Source organism: Mytilus edulis, chromosome 10, assembly GCF_963676685.1.
Source record: "Mytilus edulis chromosome 10, xbMytEdul2.2, whole genome shotgun sequence".
NCBI classification, from domain to species: domain Eukaryota; kingdom Metazoa; phylum Mollusca; class Bivalvia; order Mytilida; family Mytilidae; genus Mytilus; species Mytilus edulis.
Window position 1 is genome coordinate 26,453,935 of NC_092353.1, and position 15,746 is coordinate 26,469,680.

The 15,746-nt window shown below is 31.0% G+C and overlaps 1 protein-coding gene across 3 annotated transcripts in view; it reads right to left on the bottom strand.

Annotated features, from left to right (window-relative positions):
- LOC139492092 (dystrophin-like) overlaps positions 1 to 15,746 on the bottom strand; it is a 223,371-nt gene that overhangs the window by 90,897 nt on the left and 116,728 nt on the right. For all 3 annotated transcript variants that reach the window (XM_071280234.1, XM_071280235.1, XM_071280236.1), the window contains 9 exons: positions 14,949 to 15,122; positions 14,299 to 14,454; positions 13,790 to 13,957; positions 12,372 to 12,554; positions 11,408 to 11,557; positions 10,453 to 10,611; positions 9,179 to 9,601; positions 8,536 to 8,673; positions 7,956 to 8,117 (listed from right to left, as the gene is read on the bottom strand). In XM_071280234.1, the coding sequence (XP_071136335.1) occupies positions 7,956 to 8,117; positions 8,536 to 8,673; positions 9,179 to 9,601; positions 10,453 to 10,611; positions 11,408 to 11,557; positions 12,372 to 12,554; positions 13,790 to 13,957; positions 14,299 to 14,454; positions 14,949 to 15,122 (1,713 nt within the window). The remainder of the gene's footprint in view (positions 1 to 7,955; positions 8,118 to 8,535; positions 8,674 to 9,178; positions 9,602 to 10,452; positions 10,612 to 11,407; positions 11,558 to 12,371; positions 12,555 to 13,789; positions 13,958 to 14,298; positions 14,455 to 14,948; positions 15,123 to 15,746) is intronic.

Genomic DNA, 15,746 nt, shown 5'->3' on the forward strand with positions numbered 1-15,746 from the left:
TGGAAGGTTAACTCTCTGGCTACATCAACATAACTTAATCTCAATGATCTGGAAGGTTAACTCTCTGGCTATATCAACATAACTTAATCTCAATGATCTGGAAGGTTAACTCTCTGGCTATATCAACATAACTTAATCTCAATGATCTGGAAGGTTAACTCTCTGGCTATATCAACATAACTTAATCTCAATGATCTGGAAGGTTAACTCTCTGGCTATATCAACATAACTTAATCTCAATGATCTGGAAGGTTAACTCTCTGGCTATATCAACATAACTTAATCTCAATGGTCTGGAAGGTTAACTCTCTGGCTATATCAACATAACTTAATCTCAATGATCTGGAAGGTTAACTCTCTGGCTATATCAACATAACTTAATCTCAGTGATCTGGAAGGTTAACTCTCTGGCTATATCAACATAACTTAATCTCAATGGTCTGGAAGGTTAACTCTCTGGCTATATCAACATAACTTAATCTCAATGGTCTGGAAGGTTAACTCTCTGGCTATATCAACATAACTTAATCTCAATGATCTGGAAGGTTAACTCTCTGGCTACATCAACATAACTTAATCTCAATGATCTGGAAGGTTAACTCTCTGGCTACATCAACATAACTTAATCTCAATGATCTGGAAGGTTAACTCTCTGGCTACATCAACATAACTTAATCTCAATGATCTGGAAGGTTAACTCTCTGGCTACATCAACATAACTTAATCTCAATGATCTGGAAGGTTAACTCTCTGGCTACATCAACATAACTTAATCTCAATGATCTGGAAGGTTAACTCTCTGGCTACATCAACATAACTTAATCTCAATGATCTGGAAGGTTAACTCTCTGGCTACATCAACATAACTTAATCTCAATGATCTGGAAGGTTAACTCTCTGGCTACATCAACATAACTTAATCTCAATGATCTGGAAGTTTAACTCTCTGGCTATATCAACATAACTTAATCTCAATGATCTGGAAGGTTAACTCTCTGGCTATATCAACATAACTTAATCTCAATGGTCTGGAAGGTTAACTCTCTGGCTATATCAACATAACTTAATCTCAATGATCTGGAAGGTTAACTCTCTGGCTATATCAACATAACTTAATCTCAGTGATCTGGAAGGTTAACTCTCTGGCTATATCAACATAACTTAATCTCAATGATCTGGAAGGTTAACTCTCTGGCTATATCAACATAACTTAATCTCAATGATCTGGAAGGTTAACTCTCTGGCTATATCAACATAACTTAATCTCAATAACTAAATGAAAACTGAAACTGAAAACACTGAACATGCCTTTTCTTATATTCAATAAAATAGTTTCAAATGAGAACACTTTCAAATGGGTTTTTAAGGATATTCTACCTGAACTTGTTATAAAAGGGTAAAAAGTTAACTAAAAGCCATTTGCTGTAGTTATGACACCACCCTTTAAAAAAGAAAAGAAAAACTACAGCAATCAGTATTTTCTGTTAGTAAGCTTCTGTTCTGTGGTTGGGTTGTTGTCTCTTTGACACATTCCCCATTTCCATTCTCAATCTAATTTATACAATATGGATATATATGAAGTGATTATGTCTCTCATTACTTACAAAAAACATGTGAAAAATCTATTAACCGATAAATCTTAAGAGAAAACATTTCAATTTCCATTATTCCACACTTAATGCAACATTTCCAATTTTTCTAAATCATTACCTGCAAAGTTACAATATTCAGATCAATTTTCATGCAGACAAAACACTATAATATAAAATTGAGAATGGAAATTGGGAATGTGTCAAAGCGACAACAACCCGACCATAGAGCAGACAATAATGTGAATATTTAAAGATAAACCATATTCATATGATCAAATTAATGCCAATTTGTATTTAAAATATCTTTCATCAATTATGGTTCATATTTTAAGTAAGTTACCTTTAAGACTTTAAATGAATACTCAAGGCAAGAAATAGTGATTAAGACAAAAAATTAAAGGAAAAAAACCTTATACATCAATACTTTTTTGTTTAGAATGAGTGTTTTAATTGATCAGTGGATTGGTTGATTGATTGGTGTTTAATACCATATTAAGTTCTATAGTGTTATTTTGTGGCCGAAGCCTGAGAACCCAGAGAGAACCAGACCTTCCATAGGAAAACAGCACAAATGCCACCTTCACAATTCCAACTCACAACCACAGAGTTGACAGGCTTGTGAATTAGACTAATCCGCCACCAAGGTCCATCTTTTAGTGGGAAATGTATAACTAAGTTCTGTATATAGACTGATCGTTCTAAGGCCCATCTCTCAGTTGGAAATGCACAATGAAGTTCTTCTTTTTTTGTTTATATTTTGTTGTTCTTAATTGACTTTTGTATTTTGTTCCTTCATACTGTATAAAAACAGCAACAGATACATCATATTGATGAACAATTAAATCAGTGCCATATGTATGATACATAGTCAACAGTAATTATCATTAAGATCTGTCGCACATATCTCACGCACATTCACCTATTTCTTGTATTCAAACTTGTATTGACAGCAATGCCCCCCCTTTTATTTACATAGATATCGTCTGTTGGTTAAACAAGAATGGTACTGTCCATTGGACAAAATGCCTTGCTAACACTTATACATTTCCATGTTATGTGAACCAAGGATATGGCCAGATTCCTTATAATCATTGAACAATTATACTTTATAATGAAAATGTATACTATGTTTGAAGTACAATATGAATACCTACATTTTTTAGAAGCCAAGCACCAAGACCAATTCCTACGGTCAATAAGCACATAAGTAGTAATGTCATAAGAATAACTACAGCCGTTAGAAGAGTCACCAAGTCACTCATTGCTTTAATGGCAATTTTTAATTGGAATATTTTCCACAAATATTTTCAAACTGGATTACTATTCCAAATCAAGTAAAATGAATACATCAACTCTTAAACTATCAGATAAAATAAATTATTTGAAAACAATATTGCTTATCCTCTAGCAACTTCTGTAATTCCATTTTTGCACTTTTTCTAGCAGGAATATTAATGTGAAAAACGAATAATAATCACTTGTAATAAAATATAATTTCCAAGTAAAGGATTAATCTCCGTTTGAAATAAATGTGCATGATTTTATTATTAAAACGTGCATTTCATCCATTCATATATTCTTAAATCTATTTCCTCTTGATGATGCACTTTGATATCTTTTGAAGTTATGAGAACATCATTTTTTCCTAAAATCATAACTTTTATATGATGTATATTTTACGATAATTAAAACTGTTTTCAGTTATCACAAAAAACACTTTTTTTATGAAGCAAAGTTCAATATCAAGGTCATAACTGTAATTTCTGGATAATTTTCAAACATTTTAATAACTTTGAAATCTGTATCTTATACTATCTTTGATTCCTAATGAAAAAGCTGAATTCTTACAAAATTGCATAACTGCTTCTTCATTCAATGTTAAAACCCTTCATATTCCAATGATTTTAACCACTTTTTTTTCTAATGAATAGAACACACCTGAGATATCATTCAGATAAAGCACAGAATTCTCGTTCAGTGTAAACGGTTTGGTTCGTTTCTCCTTTCTGTAATATTATTTTGCTGATATTGACAAGAATAAGCAACAATCACCTGCCCTGTTATTCACAAGGTGTCTACGATCTTGTTTTCCAACAGATAAAAAATAAATGTTCTTATTTCTGGATAGAAGATGAGTTTAACAGACTTCTTGCTATTGCTTCTCTCATTTCCCTTTTTTAAATAAAATGTATGTGTTATGCCACATTCAAAGTTGAATAAGATGTAAACAATAAGGTATAAAGTCTTTACTATTATAACAGGTGAGCTGCTGGTTCATCTTCTCTTTAAAATACTATACTGTTTTCTGATGTCCCTTTTTCTTATCCTTCAATACTGAATTTAAGTACCATATCAATTTAATACTGAACACAGAATCAATCACATTCTTTAATGTATATACTATGATTTCAACCAGCAGAACTTGATTTTCTAAATATATATGATAGCTTGTTTAAACTAGTGAAAAATCTTCAATCCAAGTTTATAAAGTCTAAAAACGAAAGAAACTACAGTGGCTATAGATTTTACGAAATAATGCACTAACAAAAACTATTCCATGAAGTGCTACCCACTCCCGAAAATCCACTTAAATAAAATTACTATAGCTACACTGAATAAACGAAAAAAGATCGACCATTACAACAGAAGACATTGAAGATAAAACACGACTGCCAAATTCTGGCAGATGACGAAGTTGTAAGTGATCATCTAGGTAATAATTATATAGTAATGATGACCTCGCGTAATTACACAGGTGGAGGAGATACAATAAAAACAATAAATACTCATTATTATCATATGTTCAAAATTAACAAAATTCTGGATAATTAATTACATTATCTTTTCCATTAAATTTTAATGCTGAAAACAAATAAGATATTTCTTCAGTTTTTTCTACTTTAAATGTCAAATTTCATAACCTCCATGAAATTATTTTTTTTACATACGTAAAATGCTGAAAATATGCTAACTTTAATGGAATATTAACAGCACCTTAAGTAGACCAGTAATACATTTGAAATTTCATATGATATTAGATACAAAATTTATAAAGTCTAATACAAACTTTTATTAGGCAACATGTTTCAACTAGGGTACTACACAAAGGCATCATTATGGAGTATAGGGGGTGGGGTCAAAAGGTGTCATTATGGAGTATAGGGGGTGGGGTCAAAAGGTGTCATTATGGAGTATAGGGGGTGGGGTCAAAAGGCGTCATTATGGAGTATAGGGGGTGGGGTTAAAAGGCGTCATTATGGAGTATAGGGGGTGGGGTCAAAAGGCGTCATTATGGAGTATAGGGGGTGGGGTCAAAAGGCGTCATTATGGAGGAAAGGATTACAATTTCTAAAGAATATTATCAAGTTTAAACTTTCAATCAGTAATGTAAATTTAATGTGCATAAAGTTATTCTTAGTCAGAATAGCACACATAATTTTTTCTTCTAATTGGAACCGCCTAAATAAATGGCAAGCTTAAAACACCTAAAACTGATCTTAGCACACATCTTCAAAAACAGTACTACTTTTTCTTTAAGTTTACAAATGGCAAGAATACTGAGAAAGAAATAAGTAAAAAATGATAGTTGTCTGGTGTTAAAAAAAAAATATCCCATCAATACATTAGGTGTATATAAGCAAAATAACATCTGGTCTATACATCTGCAAGTAAGCTTATCTCAGATAAAATATAAACTAATATCAAGTTCCTAAGAGAGATAGATAAATAATAATATAAAAGATACAGAAATATCTAACAATACACAGGGTGGTGCTATAAAACATGCATGATGCATATAAAAATGTCAAAACTCAGTGTGTTCAGTAACACATCTTCAAGTCAATATGAGTTGAACCTTTACAGACTCTGAGGTATATGCTGTAGTACTATAAATAATCACAAACTGCAGATGGTGGCCATTTTGAATTTTGATATCTATTTGTTTGGAGAAATTGTAAAATGAAGACATATGTGGACAAAATTTGAGCAATGAAAGAAAGATCTTGTTTTGAAATGGATCTAATACCCAGGATAACTTATCATTGAGTGTCTATAACTAGTGTGAAAACACAAATGGCGCAATTAGTAAACAATCAAGACAAAAACTGATAAACTTTTGAAAAAAAATAATGATTTAATCAATTATTTTTTTTATGCCTTGTTCACACATACATTTAATTCGAATTGAATTTGAATGGAATGCGAATCAAATTCGCAAATCGCGTTCACACACTCTTCTTTTTTACTTCGAAATTAATTCGAATTCGCTAATTCGAATTATCTAATTTGCATTAGAAAAACGCTTTTGTTAAAAAAGAAATGAAAGGTTAACATTGTTTGGACAGTAAAGCGAATTTGACTCGCATTGTAATTCGAATTAGAATTGACGTTAGGACATAAAACGTTTCGAATGCGAATTAAACTAATTCAAATTAGTTAATGCAAATCTAATTTCGAATTACGTGTGACCTCAGCATAAGTTTGTTCAATGTTTCTTCAAATGAACTTTAATTTACAATACCAGAATCTCTGACTTTTTGTGATTTGAAGGAAGTTTATTTTATTTTTTAAAACTTGATGCACAACAAATGGCGTTTAGTGATAATGTGAAGTTGCATTGTCATCTTAAGCATACCTCTAATTGTAATTCAAAATACGGAAAAAAGGGAGAACAGGTCTGAAAAACACTCAAATCTTCCAAATTATCTATGTCAAGCTGCTGACCAAATATACGTCAGTCTGTTCAGTAGTTCCCGACGAAAACTATTTTTTGGTTGAATGGACAAAAGGTCAAGGTGAGTTGAACATAGCTCCGTTTTAAGAGAAGGGGGGAGCAGTTTAATCAATGCTAAAACTGGAGCTTTAACCCAAGTAAGTCAACAGAAATTATAGCAATCTGTTTGTATGCAAATAAAAGCATATCTTTAGGTTAGTATTTTCCGACCATCTCAATAGTCTCTCCTGATCATAAACAACTATTTTTATACTTTCAAGGTTGCTATCTGCACCGCTATATCTCTTACTCTATCTTGCAATGCATGACAAAAACAAGTCAGTTCTGCATTAAAATACTTCATATTCTGGTAATAAAATCCAGGGTTAGATTAAAACCACTTTTGACTCAATTTCTAAAAATCTGTAATCAATTAACAAACTGCACGATTCTGCAGCGATTCAACATGTGAAAGTGTACCTCTATTTAATACCTGAACGGTTAACGACATTTGTATACTATTAATTACTTTACCCTTCCATAATGTAGTCTATCATATCACGGAGCAGTGACTTTGAAGTTGTAATTAGTATCTCAGTTTGAAGGAAAGACTACACAAATGGTTTACGGTATTATTATCAATATCATTAGAGTTAATTAATTCATGGACAAAAATCTCTGAATAATGGCTTCTTGTCAGTGATAGTTTGATGTATTTAAAGTATGTTCGCATCATAAAATCTGTTTAGTATTTAAAAACAAGTGTTGCTTTTGTTGTAAACACAAGTTACTGAGTTTAAAGTGCATGAGTAACTGCTAACAATTAATACCACTGCTCTTGCTTTTTAGTGAACAATAATACACATACCAACAAATTTATTTAATAGACAAGAATGTAGATGAGCACACAGTTAGGCTTACCATTATCAAACTTTAAGACGCTATGTTTTTTTTTTTATATTGAGAACATCAAGTATGAAGATTATCATATGGAAAATAATAGGCTAATATAAAACTTGCTTACATTGCTTCAACTCAACATTATCAAGCTCCAGACTATATATAAAATAGTTTCTTTTTAATAGAAGCTAAAAACAGATTAATTAGAATTTTCCTTGTACAATAAGTGTTGTTAAATTCAAAATTATTTGGAAATTTTTATTTCGATAAAAATGATTAATTACTGAGAAAGAAATTTATATTTTTGCTAGAGTTATTATTTTTCTGTTCCTAAGGAATTTATTTATTTAAATGCTATATTCTTTTCGTCATACTGAATTTGTTATAACTTTTTTTTATTGGTTTGTTAGTTGAATTCTACTCACTTTCGTTTACCTGTTAAATTACATACCTCACTCAAAGATTTGCTTTCACACGGTAAACACTTAGTTCTTATTATATATTATTTTTGAAATTTGAGTTGAAGCGTCGATCAACACATTTTGGTAGTTTTGAGAACATTTTTAAAAATTATTCCCTTTCATAGAAGCCAAGTAAAGTTTGACAAATGTTTTTTAACCATTGAACATCTTTCAAATGGAAGGACACAGTTGAACAGTTAGAAGACCTACTTTCCTCATTGCTGACACAAGTCAAAAGTAAGTAGATGTAACAGTTCTGTCATGCATGGTATCTTGTAATTCATTTACCTTGACTTTCTGAGAATCTGCTGACTGAAGTTGGTGATCTATGTTGTCTAACCAAGCAAGGATTTCCTGGAGATCTTCATTAAAATGAACCCATTTAGGTGTGACAACTCTCATTGTATGCTTCTTGTTCTCAGAACTAGTCTTTACACTATTCCACTTGGTCTAGAATAAATTTGAAATGTATTTATTTCTGTCGTGATTTAATTTTCTATTGGGTCAGATTTGTCAAAATATCTGCATTCTATTCGTTTTTAGAGTATTAGCTTTGTAAATCCCTCCCACACACAAAAATAAAAAGAAAGAGAAAACGGGGGAAATATATTAAACATTAATGTTGTCAGACATAATAGTATTGTTTAACTTCTGCTTTAGAGGGATATAAAACATATAAATGAGTAATTATTATTGTGCTATTCAGACAAACCATGACTTAATATTCAAATAAATTGACGACAAATAGAACCCTTCCCCCTTATTAGCATTGAGGTGTATTTAAGACATGGCTATACCTTTGTGCTTCACCTATACCAAAAAAATTTTGCACCAAACACATTCAATTTATAGTATTTCAAAATCTCACCTTTAAATCTTCCACTTGTCTGTAGATACGGATAGCTTTATCATGATCTGACAAGTCAATACTGTGTGAGAGTTGTCTGCCCTTGTCAGATACATCACTCACTGATATCTGTAATTGTCTTTCTTCATCTTCCATATTCTGCAAAATGGTTAGAGTTGATACTGTCTTGATTATTGTACTACACTTTTTATCTTAAAATATTTATACCCTTCAGGTCATGTAATGCTCTTTGATTTACTAATTAAGAACATTAAAATCAACTATCTTTTAAGAATAAATGAAAATTACAAAAAAAACAACTACACAAAAACATGATATAAAGTATAAGTTTTACATTAAATTATTTGGTTCATTATATGTTATAAAAGTCACAAAATAAAAGTACAATACATTAGTCTTTGTCATAGCATTAATATATAAAATTAGGGAAAAAATACAAATATTGGTAAAAATAACCACTTGTAACTTAATAACATTGGTTATTTATCTGTATAAGGGAAACTGAAAATATAAATTATCTCCCCTTGATAAGATGGCAATGTAATTTTCTCACATTTGATAAACATAAGCTGGTAACTCAACATATATCTAATAATTGTAAGTATTTGGAAGATTTGATAGCTGATATAACTAAATCACATACCTGAATCATATGTTCAACATTTCCTGTAGCTTCAGCTTTAGTTAACTCCCCTTTATTGACTAGGCTATGATCAAACACAACAATGTCTTTCAACACTTTATCATAAAGTTCTTGAAATTCTTCATCAGTAATATCACAGTATGGTGTACTAAATGATGGTGAAGTGGTGATTCGTGATGGTGACATGGGTGAAGTCGGTGAGACAGAACTACGAGGTGTTGATGATGCAGACGTTCGTCTGGGTGGTGTGGGTGCTTTCTCCGGAGATTCAGATGAACGATCTGGTGAAAAGCGAGATCTGTCTGGAGTTCTGGATTTACGTTCGGGAGATGAGTTACGAAGTGGTGATGATGACACATGAGCAACAGTTACACGTTTGATTTCTGTTATTTCTGGTATCACAGTCATAGCTTTCTGTTTATCCTGAAATATACAATTTTTTATCATCCAAACACTGTAGATTCTGTATTATCAATTGTATGAAGATAAACATTTTAATGGAATGAAATATCCTGACTAATTTGATTGGTTTCCTTAACAGGGTATATAAGGCCTAAAACGAATATCAGAATGGTAATTAATGTAGAAATTAGGACAATCAAGTATAATATAATTGCTATTTTAGCTTCACATGGGTTTAAGCCCATATTCGCTGTTTGTACTCTATATCCCCTTCACCTGGCAGCTCAGGAGATAATAGATATTAAAACACTGATAGTTAAAATGAGCTCATACCACTTGTGAAGATTCAGAATAACAAATAATGAACAAGATATTAAGGCAAACCATAAAAAGAAGCTTTAAACCCTGTGTAAATTTGGTACATCTTTCAACCTTTATTACTTATTTCTAATAAATTACACAACATCTAAAAGGTGGGAGAGAAAGGATATAGCATATCAATTCTTGACATTAAATCACTAAGCACAAACCCAACACCAAAACCATAACTAACAGCAAAGAAAAAGAACTTTAATGCTTTTGATCATCTCAAAGTTTAAGTAAGGTCCTAACATAATGAAAAACTCATGTTAAGATTTTTCAATACCTATACACTTTTTGCAATGATATTTACTAAAAAATTGTTAGTGCCTTTTTTTTTTATTTGAAAACTTACTATTTAAGTTATAAAAATTGAGACAACATTGCTTTTTTATCTCAGAGATAAGCAAGTCTGTGTAATTTTGTAGGGTACCTCTACCCAATTTTAATTAAAGCATGTTAGTTTTCACCCTCTTAACCACCTCCACTGATGTTACGTTTGTTAGTTCTACCTTGATTTTTTGGGATACCTCTTCCCATCTTTGGTTAAGGTGAGTCAGTTCTGGTTCCACCATTTTATGGTATCTATCACTACGATTCATTATATTTATTGCCGTTTCACGGACTTCATCTACCTGGCTGCCTAATTCATTCATTTCCATCTGCAGTCTCTACAATATTAAATAAAAACACAGATGCAAACTATTAATGATATTCAAACAGTTGAAAACATTTAAAATTAAGAATTTAAAGGCAGAGTTTATGCATCAATAAACCTTACAAATAAAGAACTGCTGAACTGACATCTCATTAATTTTGAGTTGGTAGAAGCCTATAATATGTCACTAAATGTGTTTTTATATGGTTCACAAATACTGTTGTTTGAGTTTACAGTTTCTATAGATGTTTATTAATTAATTGATTAGATTATTGTCAGTAATTAGTACATGTAGCAAATGAGCTATTAATTATGGTATACAATTCCTGGGACTATAACCTAGTCATATGTAACCTGAATAATTAAGTCCCTCCCCATAATCGATCTCTCCTACTTGCGAGGGCCTGAATTCCTTACACGATAAAAACTCTTCACGAATCCTGGATTTTGATTGGTGCCCTGTAGAAGAGGTGACCAATCAGCAATTAGCTGAATTTTATCGAGATAGGTAAATCCAGAGCTAATTCCGAATGGTTGATTTAAGATTTTTCATTGTCTATGCATTCAGCAGTTAATGTAGTAAGCGGGATATAACGACTGAATTATTCGGGTTAAGTCATATGTAATAGTATTGAGGGTTTTACGTCTATATTTTTAATGGGTATAAGTTTGTGTTTCCAGTTTGTAGATGTTTTTCGGAGTGAGTACTAGAGTATTGCTCGTAAAAACTTACGAGTACTCGTCTAGTAAATCTTCACCGAGTTGACACCCCTAGTAAAAATTGATTTCTCATAGCTTGCTTTACTTACCCTAAATTGATCTTTCTGTGCATCTGAGAACTGACTGTGACCTGGTATTTGAGTGGTCAGTATATTCTCAGCTTTAGCTAACCATTCCTTTACATTCATTATGGCGGTTTGGAAAGTAATAAACAGTTTTTCTAAAGCTGCTACTTCTGCCTACAAACAAAATGTTGAAAGTTGTTCTACGCTAAATTTCCATTTTAATTACTTTGTCTAATAAACAAGAAACAAAGATGTAAAAAAAAAAGGTCTTATTTTATTTAAGAATTGAATGCTTCTTTTTGTAACTTCATTAGGGTGTAAAAGTGTTGACTGAAGTACATTTTGTATTCCCAGCTTCATACTAAAAATATGCGCACGGTCAACGCTTTTACAACCCTATGAAGTTACCAAAAGAAGCATTCAATACTTATAATTACATTTTTTTTAGCTATGATCATGAAAACTCGAATTTTATTATTGTTTAATTTAATTCACCTGTGCACTTTATTGTGGGACCACGTGTTAATGAAAAGTTTTATTGAGCAATGCAATTGCTTACAGAATAACACGTGATATGCAGTTAGCCAATCAGAATAAAGTATCATAATGAAACATACATCTAATGTAATTATTACCAAATGAAAACTTTATGAACAATATAAAAGGAGACTTTTATCTCATGTTATTTTTTTTCTTTTCTTAGTTTCACTTTGAATCCACCTTATGTATTTCGAAATTGGTACAGTTAAGTTTAGTCTTAAATTTTTCAATATTAAATGTTTTCAGTAAGGGCTTTACCATTAAAATGTATGTGGAACGAAGTTTAATTATTGTACATGGATTATGGGTCTTTTTTCAGTATGCGTCTATTATCATTACGCAAAATTATCTAAACAATGGTTCTTGGTTGTAGGGATATTTTGAGAGTCCCTTCCTACCCTCCCACATACATTTTAATGTAACAGCCCTAAGATCATGTATCACATACCTGTATCTGCCCCTGTCTGTAAACTAGTCTTTCAGCTAGTACAGCCCATCGTTCAGACAGATTTTCTACAGTTTGTCTAGCTTCAGATAATTCCTCATCTTCTGCTAGTTCCTGTAACTGGAATACGAGATCTCTGGTGTTCGGGAGTTTAGACTGACTCTTTGTCATTTCTTCCTGAACAGACTGAAATAAACAAGCATTCTATGAGTATTGCGTGGCAATACATAGTGCCCTACCAGTTAAAAATTCATTGTATAGGAGCAAATTGCTAAGGTGTAATGGTGTACCTGGTAAACTGATTATTTGAGTGAATTTGACCATAACTCTGCACAAAATCATCAGACTGGAACAACATTCAAACTTGAACTGTAACTTGTCATGATAAAACTATATGCCAATTATCAAATCACTATCTTTAAGAATGATACAAACAGTGCAGAAAACTGATTATTCAAGTGAATTTTCTAAGTCCAAGGACCATAACTCTGCACAAAATCATCAGACATGAACAAAATTTGAACTTGATCTGTAACTTGACATGATAAAACAATACCACAAATATTAAATCCATATCTGCAGACAGACAGACAAAGTGCAAATCTAAAGTCCCCTTTGACTTTGCCGGCAGGGAACTTAAAATCATTTGAGTGTGAATAAATGATCATGGAGTAATTGTGGAATAACTATTTAATTTCAATACTTGCCGACGTCAATCATTGATTTTATTGTCACAAATTGAGTTCTCATGCTACATAGAAGAGAGTTGGAAAATGGATATTATGACTGTAAAATCTAAGACTAACCTTGGTAAGTATAGAAATACATTATAGTTATTCCTATTCTTATGCAGTTGCTTAACTCTGTATCTAAACTGAATTTTGAGAAAAAACTTCGGTTGCACATTCAAAAAGGTAAAGTGATCGATTTTACAACCTCAAAATATAATCAAAATCACTTTTACAGACTAAAAGCATGTTGCACATTATAAAAGGTAAAATGGTGGATTTGACTACCGGTACCTCAAAATATATGATGTCAATAAATCAAACTCACTCTTACAAACAAATAGCATTGAAATACATTCATCTTCCCATGCTTTTTTCTGGGAGATTACAAAAGAAATTAAATTTTCAAAATATACCAAGAAAATTTAACTAAAATAATAATAATCCAAGTATAGATTTAATTAAATCCAATCTAATATGTATCATAATAAAACTTTTTTGAGCAGATGTAATTTAAATCTCTGATAATAGTAAACACACTTTGCACAAGAAACATATGGCCCAATAGACACAACAAACATTAACCTTACTTAACCACCTGTTAACAGTACATTATTTTGCTTGTAAGCAAAAGCAAATACACACATCAATTTTCTTTTAAGAGTGTATTCCTACGACCTACTAAATACTTACAATTATGTAGGACAAGGTAGCTTCAGAATTCTTAGCAATGGGAGTTTTGTCCCTTGTATCTAACTCTTCATTCACTGTGTTTATAAATTTCTGTATAGAATTTACTTCTTTGTGTAACTTTTTAGCAATCTTTAAGGCTTTGTCCAAGGTATTCTTTCCTTTTGTAACCTACATAAAAACAAAATTTACAACAGATTTAATTATCATATTTCTTCTATTATTATGAATATTTTCCTAAAATAATTATGCACTTTTAATTCTCAAAAACTTTATGCCAAGATAAACAGCATATGATTTTTTTTAAATAAAAATTCAAATTCGGAAACACAAAAGTTGTTTAAGTTCTTCATTTTGTACCTGTAAAAAAGTTATGAAATTCAGAAAAATCTACTTATGATGCTTAAAAATAATACCCTGCAAATTTGTGAAATATCCTGCTCTGAGTTCTGAAATACATCAGAAAGGTTCATAAAAAATAAATCCTTTCTATTATGCTTCAATGTACCCACCTGTATCCCTAGTTTATTGTACAGCTGTTTGATAGCATCCAACTGTTTACTAAGTTTGTCGGGAAAGTCAACTTGTTTCTTCTCAACAATCTGTCTGCCTGTCTTTATCACATGTTCTACTTCAGTCTTCAACTCACTCATAGTTTTGTAGAATTTCTAAAAAAAATATATTAATATGTTTTTACAATTCAATATATACAGTAATTGGAAATAAATATATTCTTCTATACAATTGATTAGGAAAAAGTCTTATTGCACCATTTTAAAAACACCAAAAATGCCAAGACTGCAAATATTTTATTTGTTTTGTCACCAATACATTACTTATTTACTATATGGTCCATTCTTTTATGATCAAAATATGTTACCATTTTTTTAACAGTGGATTATATAAGAAAAAATTTTAAACCAATTTTTGCATATGTGCTAAAAATGCATTGCAGAATTCCCAGCGAGTAGGTACAAGTTTATTAAAACTGTGTTCACATTTCTGCTTATCCATAAATATGAAAAAGAAGTTATTTCCTGTATAGAAAAAGTCAAAATAATTGAAAAAAACAATTCATTAACACAATCATTTACACAGCTGTTGAAATTTGAGGACCCAAAATTAAATACATGTGCCCAAAACCCCAAAAGCTATTACTAACCATACAGTGATCATGAGTACTCTGTAATGCCTCCGGGTCATCTGTCCTAATATCCAGTAAATGTAATCTCTCCTCAATATTACTTAATTCTCGTTGGACAAGACCTAATTTAGGATCGAAATCTGTTGGTCTTTGAAACTTGTTGAATTTTAACATCACTTCCTCGAAATTTTTCTGCAAAAATAAATAACAGTTTTTGTGTCTTCTTATTCAGAGCATTTAGATGAATTTAAAAACAAACAATGCTTAAAATTGACATTTAATTGTTAAATTGTACAGTGTGCAATGTGCAGTAAATGAATTTTACAGATAAGACACTTCTCTTTCAATCATTTACTATAGTCAAAGGGAGATAATCCTATATTTACATAAATTGTTCATGCTTTTAAATTTGAATGAACTGCACAAAAATTCTGTTCTGACAATTAATACACTTTTTCTACAGCTGACATGGTCTTATAATTAATATTTTGTTGTATTTTATAGCCACTTAAAGAAATTTAAGAGTACAATATATATTTAGTTTATAGCATAGATATAATGACAATATCAAACTTTCTAATTTCGGTAATTTTATCAATTTTTATATTTTTTTAATTTCCGGAAGGACATTAGGGCTGTCAAAGTTGTATAACAACATATTTCAGAAAAGAATTATGAGTCGTACATTTTAAACAGAACAGCAGCTGTATAAGCCAGCAACAGAAAAAAAAAAAAACAATTTTAAAAAGTATAGACTGCCCTAGAAAAAAAGCTAGTTTAAATACTCATACAGATTGTACTAAATGAATAGAATGA